General features: G+C 46.2%; 7 protein-coding genes across 7 annotated transcripts; 5 read left to right on the top strand and 2 right to left on the bottom strand.

Annotated features, from left to right (window-relative positions):
• Positions 1-218: 218 nt before the first annotated feature.
• On the top strand, positions 219-981 carry F5147DRAFT_656615 (uncharacterized protein; the record flags this gene model as incomplete). Its single annotated transcript, XM_041434135.1, has 4 exons — positions 219-231; positions 312-594; positions 648-695; positions 870-981. 4 exons carry the CDS (start codon positions 219-221, stop codon positions 979-981), a joined length of 456 nt encoding a protein of 151 aa, XP_041288140.1.
• Positions 982-1,529: 548 nt separating this feature from the next.
• On the top strand, positions 1,530-3,108 carry F5147DRAFT_839979 (uncharacterized protein; the record flags this gene model as incomplete). The annotated part of the gene is made up of 4 exons (XM_041444260.1): positions 1,530-1,743; positions 1,801-1,810; positions 1,876-2,439; positions 2,488-3,108. Exons 1-4 carry the CDS (start codon positions 1,577-1,579, stop codon positions 3,106-3,108), a joined length of 1,362 nt encoding a protein of 453 aa, XP_041288139.1. The 5' UTR covers positions 1,530-1,576.
• A 661-nt stretch (positions 3,109-3,769) lies between these two features.
• On the bottom strand, positions 3,770-3,928 carry F5147DRAFT_584104 (uncharacterized protein; the record flags this gene model as incomplete). The annotated part of the gene is made up of 1 exon (XM_041431774.1): positions 3,770-3,928. A coding segment is annotated over one exon (159 nt), but the record flags the coding sequence as incomplete, so codon positions are not given.
• A 1,131-nt stretch (positions 3,929-5,059) lies between these two features.
• On the top strand, positions 5,060-7,324 carry F5147DRAFT_747604 (glycoside hydrolase family 20 protein; the record flags this gene model as incomplete). Its single annotated transcript, XM_041439966.1, has 13 exons — positions 5,060-5,599; positions 5,654-5,744; positions 5,787-5,944; positions 5,997-6,017; positions 6,067-6,120; positions 6,141-6,429; positions 6,489-6,537; positions 6,590-6,674; positions 6,723-6,763; positions 6,822-6,858; positions 6,908-6,968; positions 7,021-7,172; positions 7,226-7,324. The coding sequence occupies 13 exons, from the start codon at positions 5,060-5,062 to the stop codon at positions 7,322-7,324; spliced, it is 1,677 nt and encodes a 558-aa protein (XP_041288137.1).
• A 381-nt stretch (positions 7,325-7,705) lies between these two features.
• On the top strand, positions 7,706-7,897 carry F5147DRAFT_542401 (uncharacterized protein; the record flags this gene model as incomplete). The annotated part of the gene is made up of 1 exon (XM_041430267.1): positions 7,706-7,897. A coding segment is annotated over one exon (192 nt), but the record flags the coding sequence as incomplete, so codon positions are not given.
• Positions 7,898-8,329: 432 nt separating this feature from the next.
• On the top strand, positions 8,330-10,508 carry F5147DRAFT_818398 (uncharacterized protein; the record flags this gene model as incomplete). The annotated part of the gene is made up of 2 exons (XM_041443606.1): positions 8,330-9,157; positions 10,311-10,508. 2 exons carry the CDS (start codon positions 8,330-8,332, stop codon positions 10,506-10,508), a joined length of 1,026 nt encoding a protein of 341 aa, XP_041288135.1.
• Positions 10,509-15,665: 5,157 nt separating this feature from the next.
• On the bottom strand, positions 15,666-16,754 carry F5147DRAFT_778342 (uncharacterized protein; the record flags this gene model as incomplete). The annotated part of the gene is made up of 1 exon (XM_041442116.1): positions 15,666-16,754. One exon carries the CDS (start codon positions 16,752-16,754, stop codon positions 15,666-15,668), a length of 1,089 nt encoding a protein of 362 aa, XP_041288134.1.
• Between the last annotated feature and the right edge of the window lie 2,051 nt (positions 16,755-18,805).

The raw sequence follows: 18,805 nt of genomic DNA, 5'->3' as shown, positions 1-18,805 counted from the left end.
CCATTACTCGCGAGATACTCTACTTACAAAATTCAATATCCAATCCTCGCCCACAAAACAGCTTTGGACGACGAATTCAGGTCCTGCTAAATTCGATAAGATGCAACAAATCTTCGTGGGTATCTGAAGTCGCTGGTAAGCGAGTCGTCAGCTTTAACCGGCAGAAGAACTTAGGGTATCACTCACGGGAAGCACCTTTCAGGCGAGCCCAGTGCGTAATGACCAGTATCAGTGAGTGTCAGTTGGGAGTTGAGGAAATTGGGCAGTTGTTCGTTCACACAGTTTCATGGCTGCGTAGACGAAGTGCTCAGGTGTCACGGCAACAAGCGGACCCCTGACGAGGGCATTGATCTCGCAGCAGGTCTACCATTCTGGTGGTTCAGGCACTTTCTGGGCAGTCGATGATGCAGTCGCAAAACTCATCATCAAAGCTTTTTACGAGAACGTGTTCAAGGATTCGAAGAATGGTAGTGCCATGGACTGTACGAAGGTAGCCTGGGCTCACGCTGCATGTGAAGACGAAAGTGCCGCTCAAACAGAGGACGGTTTTCATTCATATAGATGTGTAGTTCCGCGCCGTATTCCTGTCGTCCGGTACATACTCACAATTGTTGATCTGCGAGCCTCTCTCATTCTGTTGTTTGTAGAAATGACCCTGACTTGGATACGGTGTGCCCCAGTTATCTTATTTTTTGGTATGTTATTTCAAGTCGAATCATATTTGCAGCTTCGTCTTCTGCTTGAGTACATATGTAGTACGAGCCCAGTCAAGCCGATTTGCGCGCAAGTCATGCCATTGTGAACTGGATCCAACGATCCTTAACATGAAATACTTTCTCCATTTCTAAATGCTACTGACGATTGTTCAGTAACTCCGAGTCATCAGTCTTAGATGACCTACATGTCCTTTGTATCCCATGGAGATTGTCCTTCAGAAAGTTCAGATCAGTCACAACTCCTCCGAAAAATTCAAGCCTTTGAACATCATTGAAAGTAGCTACAGATCCTCTGATGCTTGCGTATGTATGTGAGTCTTCGAAACTACAGGCTAACTACAGGTCTAAACCAGGCCGCTTTCAATAAAAGGTTTCGACTAGACGCAATGATGGATTGGCCGTTAGTATTCTTCAATGAAGCCGTGTGCTGTGCGGCACTGAATAAGACAGCCATATAGTACTTAGGGGGTTTTACGTTGCAATGCAGCCTCATCTGCATCAGGGTCGAGATCCGCAAATCAAAACATCAAGCTACCCCTTTTGAACACGAACTAACGCTTACGGTTGTTGTTGTCAAGGTAAGCCTCTGATCAGGTGCATTGCGGCCCAAGATGGGGTATGCACCCAGCCAACACTGTTGTTTGATTGACTCGGACTCTTGGTCACGGTGACCGCATTTGTGAGAGTCACGCGTTATATAAATTGTATTCATAATGATACTACGTGTTACTGTATATACCACTGACTGGAATTCTGAGAATAGCAGGTAACAACACTCATTAAGATTGGTCCCACGCAGGCAATGTTTTTAGGTTTACACAAAACCTTGTTTTGAGTCCTGACTCTACCGTACCCCAGTGATGCATCAAGCTTTACTTGTTCCCGAAGTCATCCTAGAGATATTCGCCTATGTGAACACAATACCATCTACTCAAACATCGACCCAGAAATTGTTTGCAGGGCTTGCAAGGACATGCAAAATCTTCTATGAGCCTGCGATGGATTTGTTGTGGATTGAAATCCATGGGTTAGAACCGCTGCTAGGCTGTGTAGCGAGGCTACATCCACTGATATATGATCATAGTCGTACAAAGGTCAGTGCATGACTTCATTACGCTTTGTTTGTTTCTTTTCGGCTCACCGAGCGTCTACATAACAGTGGGGCAAACTTGAAGGCGTCGAGCCATTATCTGCCCATGAGGTCCATCAATTTCTGCGTCACTCCTCACGTATACGCTCATTGGACATACAATCCGAAGATCCGCATCTTCTCTCTGTCATCCCCCCTGAGGAATGCATATTTCCGAAGCTGAAGTCATTAAGTCTTTCCACTATATGTTTGAACCACTTTCTGCCTCACATGCTGCACCGATGTCATCTATTGAGCGTCGACAAGGGTCTTCAATCTTTTGTGACACGTTGCATTGCTCTGGAGTATCTACGCATCTACACTCCTGAAATATGCGATGACGACAGCACAGCAGATGAGCTGTCCCTGCTATCTGATAGGATTCATTGGTGCACGCAGCTTGTACATCTTTCTTGTCCAATGCTCGACTGGGCAACATGGAAGCACCTCTCCTCCCTCCCTACTCTTCTCAAATTGAGAATTAATCAAGGGTGTAATGACCCTCCTTCGCTGTCAAAACGAGATATTGTGAATCTATCGTTCCTTAACATCACAAGCCTTTCCTTTCAAGAGCTCTACGATCCTAAAGACATCGTCACAATCATGCAACACTCGCAATTTCCCTAGCTGAAAAGGTTCGAGTTTGAAGCCAAATATATCTCTTCAGAAGAGGCCGAGCAACTCTTTCATGTTCTGTGCCGCTGCAAAGCGTGTCTGACTCTAGAAGAAATATATATTTGTTCTCTTGCTGAGGGATTCCTCGTACCCCTAGAGAGCGAGCATTTGACACCAATTCCGCATTTCCTTTGCTTCACGCAGCTCCGAACCCTGAAGCTCACATTTTATAATTACCGCATCTACCTGGACAATGACATGCTCTTGCAAGCTATGTCTAGTTGGCCGCACATCCGCACTCTGGAAATAGAAGACTCTGACTCTTCTTCCGAAGTCACCCTCCGTGGATTATTCACAGCGCTTGTTCCATGTCCACGATTGCTTAGACTACGAGTTCCAATCAATCTTGCAACTATCGACATCGATCCTGATGTCGAGCCAATACAACATCCCTCCCTACGATCATTGGATTGGGAGTCATCCGAATTTCAAACAGCAGATGCTGAAACTATTGCTCGCATTATTTCCGCCTGGCTCCCTCGTGTCAAACAAGTTCAAAACATACATGGTTCGAGTTGGGTTGAAGTCAACAAGTATCTTAGATCTTTGAGAACGGCTACTGCGCCATATGTAGTGGGAGCTTCCTAGAATGATTGAGTTTGGAATATCTTCACGTTCGGGAATGTTGTTACATACCTTCGAGTTCTTTTGTTCTTTCGCTATCGTTGTCGTCGCTGTCGACTGTAGTTATAAACTGCTGTACTAGTATATACTTCTGCATCATCGCCAACAGAATTCCAACATGATTACGTGCGCCACCTGAGCTCCACCGTTCACTGTGCTCGACGGTCCTCTCCCTCCTTCTGTATACCTTTTGATATCCGCGTCTGTAACAGCCATGTGATCACACAACACAATACGTGCTTGATGAAATCCAACAACGATACATCCATGCCATATGCTGAGATACCATAGCTACGTCTAGCGTGCTATAAAGGTAGTCCAAAACTCATATAGAAGATACACCAAGCGATAACGAAGACAGCAGAAACTGACATACTCTCGTGCTATAAAGCTTCCAAATCGGAGCCAATATTTTCAAGAGTGCTCCTTCGAAGTAAGTAGAAATCAGACGCACCGCTCTATCAAAACCAATTCTATGTGAAAGAATATCTCTCAGGATCATTAGGATATCGTCTCTAGTCTCGCTCAAGAATGTAAGCCAAAGTTAACCACGATTTGGACTCATCCAACTGCATTTGAAACTGATCGCATCTCACCTTTAGCACCGTAACCATGGATCACCCACTTAGTATAAGATCTCCAATATGTCGTTCTTTGCTAGAACAACTGCGACACCTTTATTGGACTGCTCGAACGAACGCAGTTTGGTGTCCATCTCGACAGAGCATGAAAATTTCTCGAGGTGGCGTCGCAGAATCACATATAGGAGTTGTTGACCTATCAACTCGGGACATGTTATAATACAAGAAAATCATCAGCATGGTTTCCTGAGAAAAGGCGGTTCTGCGTAGTACATACAAATGGTATCGTAGAGGTAGGTTTCAACATCCCGGCTTATAAGAATGGAGTGTAAGGGTGGGTTTCCCCAGGCTGTTGAATCTTGAGACGCTCACGGAGCTGAAGAGTTCGAGTGAGCGTGGCTTAGCGATGAATGTCCGTGGATTGACGAACGAGTTATAAGCATTGATTGAGTGGACAGTCAAGTTCTGCGCACAATGTTAGACAGCTTTCAGGGACACGACGAAAGCGACCGACCGTGATCAAGGCCCCTTGATACGAGTGTTATATGGCAGGATGGTGGTGTCAACCACAAGCGACAGGCTGGTCTATGCCGTAGTAAGTACTTGTTAGCAGGCTTCATATCCGCAATAGGGATGCAAGTCGTTATATTTGGAACACCTGTGACTCACTCTACGGCTTCTATCATATGCCTGCCAGGGTTATGAGAATGAGTAAAACTGCCACCAGGTTTATCACTTACTGAGATAGCATCAATACCAGATGACCGCGGTTCCGCTCTAGTTTTGCGTTTCGAAACTTATCACGCCATACGACCAGTTGCACAGAGCTGGTCTGGCAATCATCAGATGACAGAGAAAAACTGGTTTGAAGTCTGCTGATAAGCGAATGAGATCTGTTTGAAGGAGGAGCCCATGCGCGTCGTGTGCCATTTTTGCATGATGCAGGAATAGTCTTGGCCGGACTTGGGCCGGACAGAATTGACGGTACAGTTTGACGTGAGTAGTTCCATTTCGAGAATTTTGTCACGTGATCGTGACAGACGCGTTTACGCGCCGTTGAACCGCGGGATTCCACCTCGGACATGCATATGGACAACATATGGATGATTCAAACTTCCGAAAGCCATCCACGCTGGACCTGTCAACGCCGGACACATGCAAAGTTCATAGTTGCACTGGAATTCTGGGTCACTTTAGTGTTACGTACGCATGTTGAAAGCGCACATGCCAACCCTCAGACCTAGGCCTCACCACTAGCGCTCAGTATTCAGCTGTAACTTTTATAAACAGCTGCAGTTGAACTGGTCGCATCTTTAACCCCCACATATTGATTCATGGCCTTTTCTCGCTACCTTATCATCCTGGCACTTGTCACAGGATGCATCCTTCCTTCTGGTGTCCAGGCTCTCTGGCCCATCCCAACTACCCTCGAGACCGGCATGACTACCCTCAAAATTTCCCCCACATTCTACTTTGATGTGCAGATTGAAGGCGCGCCGTCGGATTTACATGATGCGGTTACACAATCACAGTACTATCTCGAAAACGACAAACTCGGACGTCTCGTTGTAGGCCGCGGCGCAAATGATACTACCGCACTTGCTAATGCGAGGACACTGTCAAAGTTGACGCTGTCTCTCGCGAGTGGAGCTGCTGTAGAGCCCATTTCTTCAGAAGCTATCAAGCCCCTGGGAACCCGTAGCGAGGAGTACGCACTGATCATTCCAGCAGATGGCTCGGCTGCTACTTTGATAGCGAACTCGACGTTGGGTCTGTATAGAGGACTCACCACTTTTAATCAGCTTTTCTACTACTATAGAGGAGTAACTTATACTTTACTCGCTCCGATTTCTATCAAAGATACTCCTGCATATGTGAGCAGCTATCCCTTACACTTTGACGTCTGATGCATGAACCCATATATATAGCCTTTCCGGGGATTAGGACTGGATACATCGAGAAATTACTATCCGGTCAGCGACATTCTGCGAACGTTGGACTGCGATGAGCTGGGTGAAGGCGAGTGTTTTCCTGATGTCTTTTCTTGTCATCCCTCACAAGCTATACAGATCAACACTTTCCACTGGCATATCACGGATAGTCAGAGCTTTCCACTCGAAGTCGCACAGTACCCAGAACTTGCCATCAACGGTGCATACTCTCCTCAAGAAGTTTACACAGCGAGCGATGTCCAATACATCGTGGAGTATGCTGCTGCAGTACGTGTTTCCCTTCATCATGGTCTTTTGTTTGCTGATGGTGTTCTCGCAGAGAGGCATCGATGTTATGATGGTTAGTATTCATCAGTCAAATTTGTACATAACTCTGAGCACTCTAACAGGAAATCGATACACCCGGCCACACCGCTATCATTGCAGCCACTTACCCCGAATATGTTGCGTGCTCTGATGCTAGCCCGTGGCAGACTTTGCCAACGAGCCCCCTGCCGGCCAGCTTCGTTTTGCACTCCCAGAGGTCATGAACTTCACTGCTTCCTTACTTACAAGCGTCGCAAAGGTCCTCCCTTCGCACTATTTCAGCACCGGCGGCGATGAACTTAACACGAACTGTTACGCCAATGACTACCTAACGGAGCAGCAGCTCAACAGAACCGGCATGACGCTAAACGGTGCTCTTGACGCGTTCACACAGACCACTCACGGTGCATTGATTGCCCAGGGAAAGACGCCCGTCGTATGGGAGGGTATGCGCTGTGTTTCTTCCTTTGAATGATAGTATTAAATGGAGACGGCGTTCATTCAGAAATGGTCCTCGATTGGAATATTACACTCTCAAACGAAACTATTGTGATGTAAGTATAATGATATCATGATCTGACTTCGCTGATTCAACTGTATCGAAAGGATTTGGATTTCTTCTGCAGATGCTGCAGCAGTGGCAGGAAGGGGTTTCAGGATCATCCAAGCACCATCAAATTACTTCTACCTGGTTAGTTGACGAGTTTTTCTACAGAATACAATGTCCTTATTATCCCAGGATTGTGGTGCTGGTGAATGGCTGGGAGACGACCCAACTGGGTTAGTCCTCATCTTGTTGAATGTACTCAATCTGAACTGACATCCCTTGGGAGAACAGAAATAGCTGGTGCGACCCCTTCAAGACCTGGTCCGAGGTAGGTATGAATGTCGAAGATGGCCACGCATTTCACAATGTTTCGCTAGGCATATACCTTTGATCCGTTGGCAAACTTGACCGAGGCGCAGTACGAACTTGTTCTCGGAGGTAAACGCAATCTAGTCTCGAACTTAAACCAACCTTTCTGAACAATCTACAGGCGAGCAAATTCTATGGAGTGAACAGTCTGGTCCCCAAAATGTCGACTCGATCGTGTGGCCACGCGCTGCATCATCAGCAGAAATTTTCTGGAGTGGGAAGCAGCCCACTGGCGCTGCACTCAACGTCACCGAGGCACTTCCTCGTTTGCATGTAAGTAGTGTTTCTGGATGTGGAAGTACCTCGATGACAGATGAGCGATACAGGACGTCAGGTACAGAATGGTACAGCGCGGCATCAATGCCATCCCACTCCAGCCACAGTGGTGTGCGCTTCGACCGGACGCGTGCGATATATACGCTTGATTTGAAACTTGATCAGAACTCTGGGTCTTTTCACAATTGGTCTTAGCGTTAATCAATCTGCACCGTTGCTTACAAGATGTGTACAGCTCTCGTTCACCCAAAACCTGACTTATATTGAGAAATTTGTACCTCTGCTCTGCGAGAAGTCATGCAGCGAAATGGAAGTTGACGAAATGTTCGAGTGATGCACTGAACAATGATTCATGAAGTATCCACATTTTTGGCAATAAATTGTATCCATACTACGTGTATATAGCCCACATCAATATCTTGACTGGAATTCTGCAAATAGCAGGCAACAACGCCCATTGGTCCCATGTGGGCAGTGTTTTTAGATTGACATGAAACTTATTTGAGTCCTGACTCTATTGTACCTCAGTGATGCATCAAGCTTTACTTGTTCCCGAAGTCCTCCTGGAGATATTCGCCTATGTGAATATAATACCATCTACTCAAACAACATCGACCCAGAAATTGCTTGCAGCGCTTGCAAGGACATGCAAAATCTTCCACGAGCCTGTGATGGATTTGCTGTGGACTGAAATCCATGGGTTAGAACCACTGCTAGGCTGTGTAACAAGGTTACATCCACTGATATACCGTAGGGGTACAAGGGTCAGTGCATGACTTCATTACACTTTGTTTGTTGCTTTTCGGCTGACCGAGCGTCTACATAATAGTGGGACCACTCGTACAAGCCCTGGGCGAAAGGTGTTAAGCCATTATTTGCCCATGAGGCCCATCAATTTCTGCGTCACTCCTCCCGCATACGCATATTGAACATAAAATCTGAATATCCGCATCTTCTCTCTGCCATCCCCGCCGAGGCATGCATATTTCCGAGGCTGAAGTCATTAAGTTTTTCCACCACATATTTGAACCTCTTTCTGCCTCGCATGCTGCACCGACGTCATCTATTGAGTGTCGACGAGGGTCTGCAATCTTTTGTGACATGTTGCATTGCTCTGGAGCATTTATGCATCTACACTCCTCTAAGTGATGATGATGGCAGCACAGCAAATGAACTGTCCTTCCTATCCAATAGGATTCATTGGTGCATGCGGACTTGTAACTCTTTCTGGTCCAATGCTCGACTGGGCAGCATGGAAGCACCTCTCCTGCCTCCCTACCCTTCTCAAATTGAAAATTGATCAAGGATGTATTGACCCTCCTTCGCTGCCAACACAAGATATCGTAAATCTATCATTTCTTAACATCACAAGCCTTTCCTTTCGACAGCTGTTCGATGCTGCAGACTTCATCACAGTCATGCAACATTCGCAATTTCCCTCACTGAAAGAGTTCGAGTTTGAAGCCCACTTTCTGTCTTCAGAAGAGGCTGAGCAACTCTTTCATGCTCTGTCCAGCTGCAATGCGTATCGGACTCTAGAAGAAATCACCATTATTTCCTATGATAACGATATCATAGGACCCGAATACGACGAGTTTTTGACACCAATTCCGCATCTCCTTTGCTTTACACAGCTCCAAACCCTGAAGCTCATATCTGAGACATTCCACATCTACCTGGACAATGACATGCTCTTGCAAGCTATGTCTAGTTGGCCGCACATCCGCACTCTAGAAATCGAAGAATTTGATCCTCCTTCCGAAGTCACCCTCCGTGGTTTATTCACAGCGCTCGGTCCATGTCCACAATTGCATACACTACAAGTTCCAATCAAGATTGCAACTATCGACATCGATCCTGATACCGAGCCAATACAACATACCTCCCTACGATCATTGGATTTGGAGAAATCCAAGCTTCAAATAGCAGATGCTGAAAGTCTTGCTTGCATCATTTCCACCTGGCTCCCTTGTGTTGACCAAGTTCGAAGCATATATAGTTTGAGTTGGGGTAAAGTCAACAGGTGTCTTAGATCTTTCAGAAACGGCTACTGCACCGCGTGTTGTGGGAGCCTCCTAGAATACTATTTGGGTTTGGAATACCTTCACGTCCGGGAATGTTGTTACATACTTTCGAGTTCTTTCATTCATTTGTTATCGTTATCGCCGCCGTTGACCGTAGTTATAAACTGCTGTGCTAGTACTTCTGTATTATCACTAACAACGACTCACTGGTTCAGTCCTTTTGATATCTGTGTCTGTAACGACCATGTGATCACACAACACAATACGTACTTAACAACTACATAGAAGGAATATATGCATGCCATATGATGAGATACCATAGCTATGTCTAGCGTGCTATAAAGATAGTCTAAAAATCATATATAGAAGATACACTAAGCGATAATCATGAAGAGAGGAAAGCGTGTCAAGAAGAGCGAATGTTCAAGAAAAATGTCGTTATAGAAATGGTTTCAAGTACTGAAGACAACAGCAGTGGGAAGTTCGCTTTGACAAACTGGAAGTTGATAAATTGTATCCATATTGCTGTAAGCTCGTTGCTTACACCTGAGACACAGCCGGAAAAGTTCTGCAAACAGATGTGATGCATATCCTGAGAAAAATCGTGCATATTTCAGCCTATTTGTCTATCGTGCGGATAATGGACAGTCTCTGAATAAAATCACAAATATACGTAAGTATCAAATTCTATTGATCAAATTCAGATCAAGTGGGCAAAAACAGGGAGAATTTGTTTCGTAATTTGCCTACGTTGCATATTAACTTCATTTCCAAAATTTAGTTACAAATATTAAGATGCCTCCAAGGTTACAATTGTCCTTGCATATTTCACGTGACATTGCCAGGGCCATATGGAACATCAAATCACATATCAGACTTAAAATCTGTCCGACTGATAAGTCCGAAAACAAATTAAAAAGATTATTATCATCTGGCAATGTAACAAATTTGTTTACAATTTGTAGATATGCCGAGTATATGTGCGAGTGGGCCTCTGAGTACCCCACTGAGAGGTTCACTCAATTCATCAAGTAGATTCTCCTTCATTCATCCGTCAAACCAATCCTTTTCCGACTCTAATACCTCCTGCTTTACACTCTTTGTGTTACAGTCATCCGTAACGCCTAGAGGAGCCCCAGCTCTCTCCACAGGAGCCCCAGCTCTCCCTATGGTAGCCCCCGCTCTGCTAGAGCCTAGACGCGGCGGTACACCACCTGCACTTAGAAAGACAGCGGTTTGGTCCGCTGTGACACCGCCTCCCAGACCCCCTGGTCCCGCCCCTGGCGCTGTGACCCTGCCCCTGGCCTAGACGGCCTTGTACCTGATCCATGAAGGCTGTACGCCTCATGGTCACCCTAGATCAGTGCATGCATATCACATGTCGCTTCATGAAGATCCGGAGCGCCCTTGGCGCCTCATGTATGAAGACCTGGAGCGCTTCCTAGCGCCTTCTGTAGATGTGCAGTCGCACTTGGCGCTGCATGCTTGATCAGAGGCTAAGCCTCATGTACTTTATCTCACCTTATGTCTTGTTATCATAGATCCTAGATATACTATTGATTACAGACTGAGTTAGAACACTTATAGTTAGACCCTATAAGTAGACAGATTATTGTATCTTATACCTTACTTTAATCTACTTGGTCCAACCCAGAACTTCCTCAACTAAGTCTTCCAACTTAGTTGTCTGAGAATGCACTTCTAAGTTGCTCCCCGCTTCTTAGCTGTATCTGCTAGCCCTGCATCTCAACGAGCGCCGTCTTACCGAGATCGCCGGAGGAACCCTTGACATTCTGTCAAGCCGAGAACCACCCTCAGCTTCAGTAGACTCAGTCGAGTCGTCGCTGAGAAGAACTATCCAAGTCACCTTACACCAACTGACGGTTAGCATAACACTTTGCCTTGCAGAAACTGGTGTTGATGGGCAACAAAACCGACGAGGAGGGTCAAAAATATCTGAGGGGTGGATTGTGATAGAAGAAAATACACATCGTTTCGCTGCCTAAGTAGTGAACCAGACTCAGTTGAAGCTCCAATAGAAATATCTGGCGGCCACTACACCACTCACCACTCAGAAAGACTAGTTGCCAGCATTTGTAGGATAGTTTCGTTTTCTTCGTATTATATAGTGTATTCTTGTATGAACTGTGTTCTGTTTATAATGATGATGATTGGTAAACACATGAATATTTGAATCCAACCAACCACTCAGCTGCTTCGAGTAAGGATCTCCTGGGTAAGATCAAAGGATAATTAAATGTGGTCTGCTGCATTTACTTTGTGTCCTAGGAACTGACAATGTGTTACAAGTAACATCGGTCACGTGGCCCCCCTATCATTTTCCTCTCATCCTCGCCCTCACCACCTACCGGCTCCTCCTCCTCTACCGACTTTCCGTTGACCGGATCCTCGGGACCGTTCCCGTCCCTCGCATCATCCGCCACTATGCACGTGCACTGCACGTTCCTCTTCTGATTCGACCACCAATGTGGTCCCGCACCTCTGACTCGGTCTGACTCGTGCCACCAATGTGGCTTTCCTCTTTCTGTTTCCCCTGACTGCGGATTCCCGCACGTTGTATTCTTACCGTTGGTCCATTCCAACGTTTCTCGGTCTCATTCCACATTCGACCATCCATCACTAATCCGGCTATGTTGCCAACGCACCTATACCATATTCGCATCCCCTTTACCCTTACCTACTGTGCGGTAGCCTTGCCCTTAACCCTCTCCACTTAGTATAAGTAGTCGGTCACCCTGTACTAGATTCTCTAACTTGAATCTACTCAATCTTCCCTGGAACATACTTCCCTCTGAAGCCCCCTCAGCTTCAGTCTCTAGTATCTTTTCTTAGTCGCTCCTCGCGGCTAAGTCTACCTCGATCGACCTCATCGTTCGGACAAGACTGTCCTTACTTTGAGTGACTTCTCAAGACATCCGTCTACGAAGTCACGTGACACGCGCGTACTGTGATCGCTGCCGACACGACCGTCGCCAGTATCACTTGCTATACTGGACCCTTCCGGTTACGTCACGAACGTTAGCGGACGACGCCCCTCTTAGGGCTCCGCCTAACAGATCTATTTGAGTGCGTAACACAATGCCAATGAGAATTCTGAATCTATATCAAGGCTGGTTTAGTTCGAATATTGGTAGTATGAGGATGAGTGGGGTTAGGCATGAGCGGAAACTATGCATTGGAGCGGGGTAATTTGTAAAGCATACAGTAAACAAATCAGGCCAGGTATCTTCGATGGAATAGAGCGCAAAATCGCCGAGCTGTCATTGTTACGCACTCAAATAGATCTGTTAGGCGGAGCCCTAAGAGGGGCGTCGTCCGCTAATGTTCATGACGTAACCGGAAGGATCCGGTATAGCAAGTGATACTGGCGACGATGAGTCGGCAGTGATCACAGTGCGCGCGTGTCACGTGACTTAGTAGACAGATGTCTAAGAAGTCACTCAAGGTCAAGACTGTCTTGTCTAGACGATGAGGTCGATCGAGGATAGACTCAGTCGCGGTGAGCGACTAAGAAAGATACTAGAGACTGAATGCCTTAGGAGGGCATTCAGAAAGGAGTAGGTTCCAGGGAAGATTGAGTAGATTCAAGTTAGGGAATCTAGCACAGAGTGACCGACTACTTATACTAAGTGGAGAGGGTTAAGGGCAAGGCTACTGCACAATAGGTAAGGGTAAGGGGAAGACGAGAATGGTATAGGTGCATTGGCAACAGAGCCAGATTAGTGAGGGGTGGTCGAATGTGGAATGAGACCGAGAAACGTTGGAACGATCCAACGGTAAGAATACAATGTGCGGGAATCCGCAGTCAAAGAGAACAGAAAAGGAAAGCCACATTGGTGGCATGAGTCATGACTAAGTCAGAGGTGCGGGAGCACCTTGGTGGTCGAATCAAAGAAGAAACGTGCATACACACGTGCATAGGGGCGAACGAGGTGAGGGACGGGAATGGTCCTGAGTATCCGGTCAATGGAAAGTCGGTAGAGAAGGGCGAGCCAGTAGGTGATGAGAGTGAGGATGAGGGGAAAATGATAGGGGGGCCACGTGACCGATGTTACTTGTAACAGTCATGCCATTATACTTGAGTAGTTCATACAGGTTGGAAGTACTCACAGTTTTTAGTACAGTTTATCCACCTGCATCTGATTGGCTTCATCGAAGACCTCTGGGTTGACGACGTCTTGAACCACCTCTTCGATAAGCATGATTTCCTGGAGATAATAAAACAATGTAAATGGCGAGTAGAATGAATTAAGATTGACAAACCATGTCATCTGCATCAACATTCATAAAGCGGTCTTGTTCCTCCGGCATCAGCTCTCCCTGTAGCGAACAATATTGAATGGCAAGTAGAGTGAATTAAGATGTATGAACCACAGCGTCCGCCTCGATATCCATGCACCAATCTGATTCCTCAATCATCTTCAGTATTTCCTAAGCCAACAATAATTGAACCACAAACAGTAGAATAGGATTAAGTTTCATGAACCATGACATGGGCCTCAATGTCCATAGTGCAGTCTGATTCCTCCTCTGGCATCGGTATTCTCTGTAACTAACAATATTGAATTTGGACCGCAAGGTATACAGTAGATAAAGATGCATGGACCGCATACGTTGCACCTTCAGCCATTTTATATAAGACGGGAGATGACAAAGTAGTGTAGAGATGATAAAGTGGTGTAGACAGATGATAAAGTGATATAGAAAGACAAGGTTGTGTAGAAGTAATGTTCTCGACGGATCCTCGAACTTGTTACGCTGGACGTCGGTCTAGCGCAAGGTGACTAGGATAGTTCTTCTCAACTACGACTCGACTGAGTCTACTGTAGAAGAGGGTGGTTCTCGGCTTGACACAAGGTCAAGGGTTCCTCCGATGATCTTGGTAAGACGGCGCTCGTCGAGATATAGGGCTAGCGGATACGTGCTAAGTCGTATGGGAGCGACTTAGAAGTACGGTCAAAGACAACTAAGTTTAGGAGCTTAGCTGAGGATGTTCTGGATAGGACCTAGTAGATTAAAGTGAAGTTAATCTACGACAATGTATCTACTCTTATAGGGTTTAGCTATAAGTATTCTAGCTCAGTCTGTAATCTAAGATAACTAGACATGAGGAGAGATAGTATACATGAGGCTTAGCCTCTGATCATACATGCAGCGCCAAGTGCGACTGCGCAATCAACAGGAGGCGCATAGAAGTGCACCTGATCTCTTCATGAGGTGCCAAGGGCGCTCCGGATCTTCATGAGGCGTCATGCTGTATACATGCGCCTGATCTAGGGTGGCCATGAGGACGCTGCCTCCATGGGCCAGGTACAAGGCCGTCTAGGCCAGGGGCGGGGTCTCATCGCCAGGGGCGGGACCAGAGGGTCTCAGGGGCGGAGTCACGGCGGACCAAACCATACTGTTCCTGAGCGCGGACGGCGTAGCGCCGCGTCTATGTTCTAGTAGAGCGGGGGCTGGTGTAGGAAGGGCTGGCGCCTCTGTGGAGGGCGCTGGGGCTTCTGTAGGTGTTATGGTTGACTGTAACAGAACTTGACAAAGCAAATATGAGTGACAACACGCTCACAAAAAATTATTATTAACCCACCAGCAATGTCCTTGAAGTGAAAATTGAGCTGATCCTGTTCCTGTGGTCCAAGCCACAATCAATGGGGCAATTATGCTTGACGAGAACATTAATAGCTAGTCCCTCTGCTCAGCTGTCTTGTAAATAGTCGGACTCTTGATTAGCTGGGGGAGATGTGTTAGCAGCGGTTTCGAGCTGACGAAAGCTCTCATCAGGAGGATATCGCTACCCCGACTGCTTGCCCCTTCCAGGGCCACTCGCTCAGGAACGCACTGAGGAGCCCCCATACTGGTATGTATCATTGTCAAGGATTTTGTGGGGAAGGATGGGGTTTAACTGATCAAAACCACTGGAGAGGCGATGGCCCTGCCACTCATGATAGTGTGATCCGGTGAAATCCTGGTGAAGTCATGTGGGTAGGGTCATTAGGATCCAGGCAGTAAGCGGTCAAAGAGGACACTCACTGATTTTACTCCTGATATCTATGCGGAAAGCAAGTACTTTTGCAGTTTCACGGTCGCAGCGCAGATCCATGGCTCTCAGAATCAGAATATTTGCAATTCAAGATTTCATAGGGATATATCAGCGGGAACACACATAAATGTTACTATAGAAATATGCATGTGATATGATGACAGGTGCTACAGGGTCAACTGCAATCACAGCTGGTAGATAGTGGATCGAGATAGTACGAATTACAAGACAGTGGTGTTGATCTTTAACTGAAAAGGGTTGCCCAGATGAGAGTATAGCACTGCGAGCATCTCGGATGAACTCGTGTGTTTGGCCTGAATTCCAATGCTTTCCAGCTCATGGAAGGCGTTGAGCCAAGGATGGCAGCGGATCTTCATGAAGGTGAGTGCCAATGATGTCCATACATTAAGGGGAACTTATGAGAAGATCATCCAGATCAGGACCATGCACAGAAACAGTCAGCTGTTTCGCAGGTATGGTGCGGTGTTCATTGCATGGAACGTCATAGTGATTGACGTTATGGGAAGCATTGAAAAAACTCAACTGCAGTGCATGAATGCTCGTGAAATGTTGAGTAACATCAAGAACGGCGGAGAAGTGGTTGGAGGTTGAATCTTCCTCGAACCGAAGGTTGAGATTTCGGATGCAAGTGGCCGGATGAATTGCAGCTAGTAGGGGAACAAGATACCAAGATGGACCACCAAGAACGGTAAGTTCATGTAAATGGGAGTTGGAAGTCTGCTGCAAGGTGTGACTGTGTAACTTCTGTGAGGAATGATTCTGCAATTCCAGTGGGACAGAAGTCTGTCCTGGATGAATCCACACTTGCCCAATATTCTGATGGCGGATCAAAAAATTAGCGAGGACATGAGGAGGGCAATGGACATCAACCGTCAACATTTGAAGCAGTGGGAGGTGGACGCTCCGCAGTAATGCAGCCCACTTGATGCCGCTCAATCCAGTGTGGGTGAGTGAGAGGCTGGATAATGGACAATCTTGCAAGGTTGCGAGGGTGAGTGAGGCGACACATGGGGAGAAAAACATGGGCAAGTCCAATGATAATCGCCAAAGACTACATACCGCGCCTGGGTCTGATCCAGGAACAGGAGTAGGTACAATCACACGCAGCTGCTCCAAATCACTGCTTGAATAGGTAAAGCTGGAGCAACCTAAGTTCTTGATGACCTGAAATAAAGAAGCTAGATCCACTCTGGGGGGTGCATCGAAGCATATGACCGACAAGATAGGTCTACTCTGAATGCCCATCAAGGACTCCAAGAAGATTTGGAGTGCTGTCAGGTCACGGGCACTAGTACCGATGAGGTTGCAACGCAGGAACCGAGGGGCGCAGAAAGAAGCTGTTCGAGAGTACAACAGAAGGGCTAGGCATGTTTGGGCGTTGATCCGCAACCATTTTTGCTCAACGGATAAGCCTACGGAATGAAAATATAGGGGCGTGGCAAGGTCCCTTGAGAGGCAGGACACTTGTGTCATTAACCGCAGGTCTCTCGCAGGCAGATATACAAAGATCATCAAGACAAGTTCGTTTGGAAAAGGCCAATATGAAATTATCAGGGGAATGATAGCTCGTCTGCTCAAGGACACTATGGGAGAGGACGTCCCCTGCAAAAGATAGGTATAAATAAAGAAATGGAGCTTTGAAGCTGACTTACATGTGAAAGGATGCGGTTGGTGCTGCGTCGGTCCTCTTCGCTTGTTGAGTGAGCCTATAGACAAAGATGAGGAATGTGCGGAAGACCGGTAAAAGGTTGAACTCACGTTAATGTCAGCAATCACATATGAGCAGGAGAGAACACATATCCTGAAACTGGGAGGGAGGGAGACATGTAAGGCTGCGTTACCTGCTTTGCATTTCAAATGCCTTGCAGGAAATTTGCACCATTTTTCGAAAGGTAGCACAGAGGTATCAAGAATATCATTCACAGCCTTCCGTTTTGAAATCACTGGGTCCAACAACAATGATCAGGATTTTGCATGCGAAATAATGTGCGCAGGTGAAATAGAATGTGTAAAAGTCTGTGAGGTATCCATGGCTGCAGGCGTGAAGGATGATGGGGCACAACACAAATTATATGACGTATTTATCGTGCAGACAGTTGTCCAATCACGGCCGAACAATAAGATACGCACACACCAACTGGAATGAACTGCATGAGAACAACTTGAGCAAATGGATGCAATATGTCGTGAAGGCATGGTTAAGAAAATATCAAGTCAAATGGTCAAACAATAATACCTTAGCTTGAAAAACCAATCCAAGTTCTATATCTGAGAATCGAACAATAAGTTATCCTGGACGAGTTATCAGCACGCCAAGTGCAGAGGAATGAAGTCACTGGACTTGCTTGAAGAAGTCCAACTTATCAAGTCTAAACTTCTAACCCGAGTAGGTTAACCTGCGCCTGAACCTGATTCAGGCTCCACAATAGAAACCCTGAGCCTAGCCTATGAAGACCATGTTACAGCCTATATTACAGCCTGAGGATTACATTAATGCGTCGACCCAAGCGCAAGTACTACAACTCAGACAACAATAACAACAATTGCATGAAGTGTACAAGTCTAATACAAAGACCATGTTACAGCCTATATTACAGCCTGAGGATTACATTAATGTGTCAACCCAAGTGCAAGTACTACAACTCAGACAACAATAACAACAATTGCATGAAGTGTACAAGTCTAATCTACACAACTCAAGCAAAAAAAACAAGATCAAAACAAGCTGGTAACACTCACTAAGTAGTGAATCAAATTCAGTCAAAACTCCGACAGAAATATCCGACAGTGGGCCACTCAGCCGCTTCGGGAACGTCCGGCAGAGTCAAATTGTGGCATTCACTACTTAAGCCTCCAAACCTTATCACATGGTTTTCTCTTTTCCATTGTCTCCACCTTACTACCGCATCGTCATACCTTCATCTCCCTAACATTAGTTAATCTTGAAAGTTGTTGTGTTGTTGATTAGAGGTCTTATGTTCATAATTGTAATGTCGTGTTCTGTTCTGTCATTATGACATCTTTCGAAACCAAACTAAAAGCGTAAGTACAAGCAGGTCGTCTGGCACATGGAATAATCCATATCCTGGCATCATCTGCACCTGCTCTAAATATATGATGTGGCAGTAAAGTAAGGTCTCAATCACACTCAACGAGTCCATAAAATATTATGCCCAAAGCTGCTCACTTTCGGTATCATCATCACTTCAAGCCACTCACAATTCACTGCGACTTTCCCCTGAGTGCATCTACACTCCTCTTCCTTTGACACAGCACATGACGTTTTCTCGCGATACGGACTGCACAGTCTCAGCGGCCTGAAGTCTCACAAAACACTCCATCGGCAGTTCAGTCATCCATCCCTGCTTTTCTGCTGGCGAAAATTCTGAAACCCTGAGGAGATGTTTAGTGTCGAGAGGGGGGTTGTAATTTACATGGGCACTCAGCTGGCCTTCCTCAGACTATGAAGAAACTCGAGTGCATGTCCTTACCCCACATCATATGACTCTCTTGACCATTATTCT

Source organism: Suillus discolor (assembly GCF_016758755.1).
Source record: "Suillus discolor strain FC423 chromosome Unknown F5147scaffold_70, whole genome shotgun sequence".
NCBI classification, from domain to species: Eukaryota; Fungi; Basidiomycota; class Agaricomycetes; order Boletales; family Suillaceae; genus Suillus; species Suillus discolor.
This window is presented reverse-complemented; position numbering and strand designations above follow the sequence as displayed.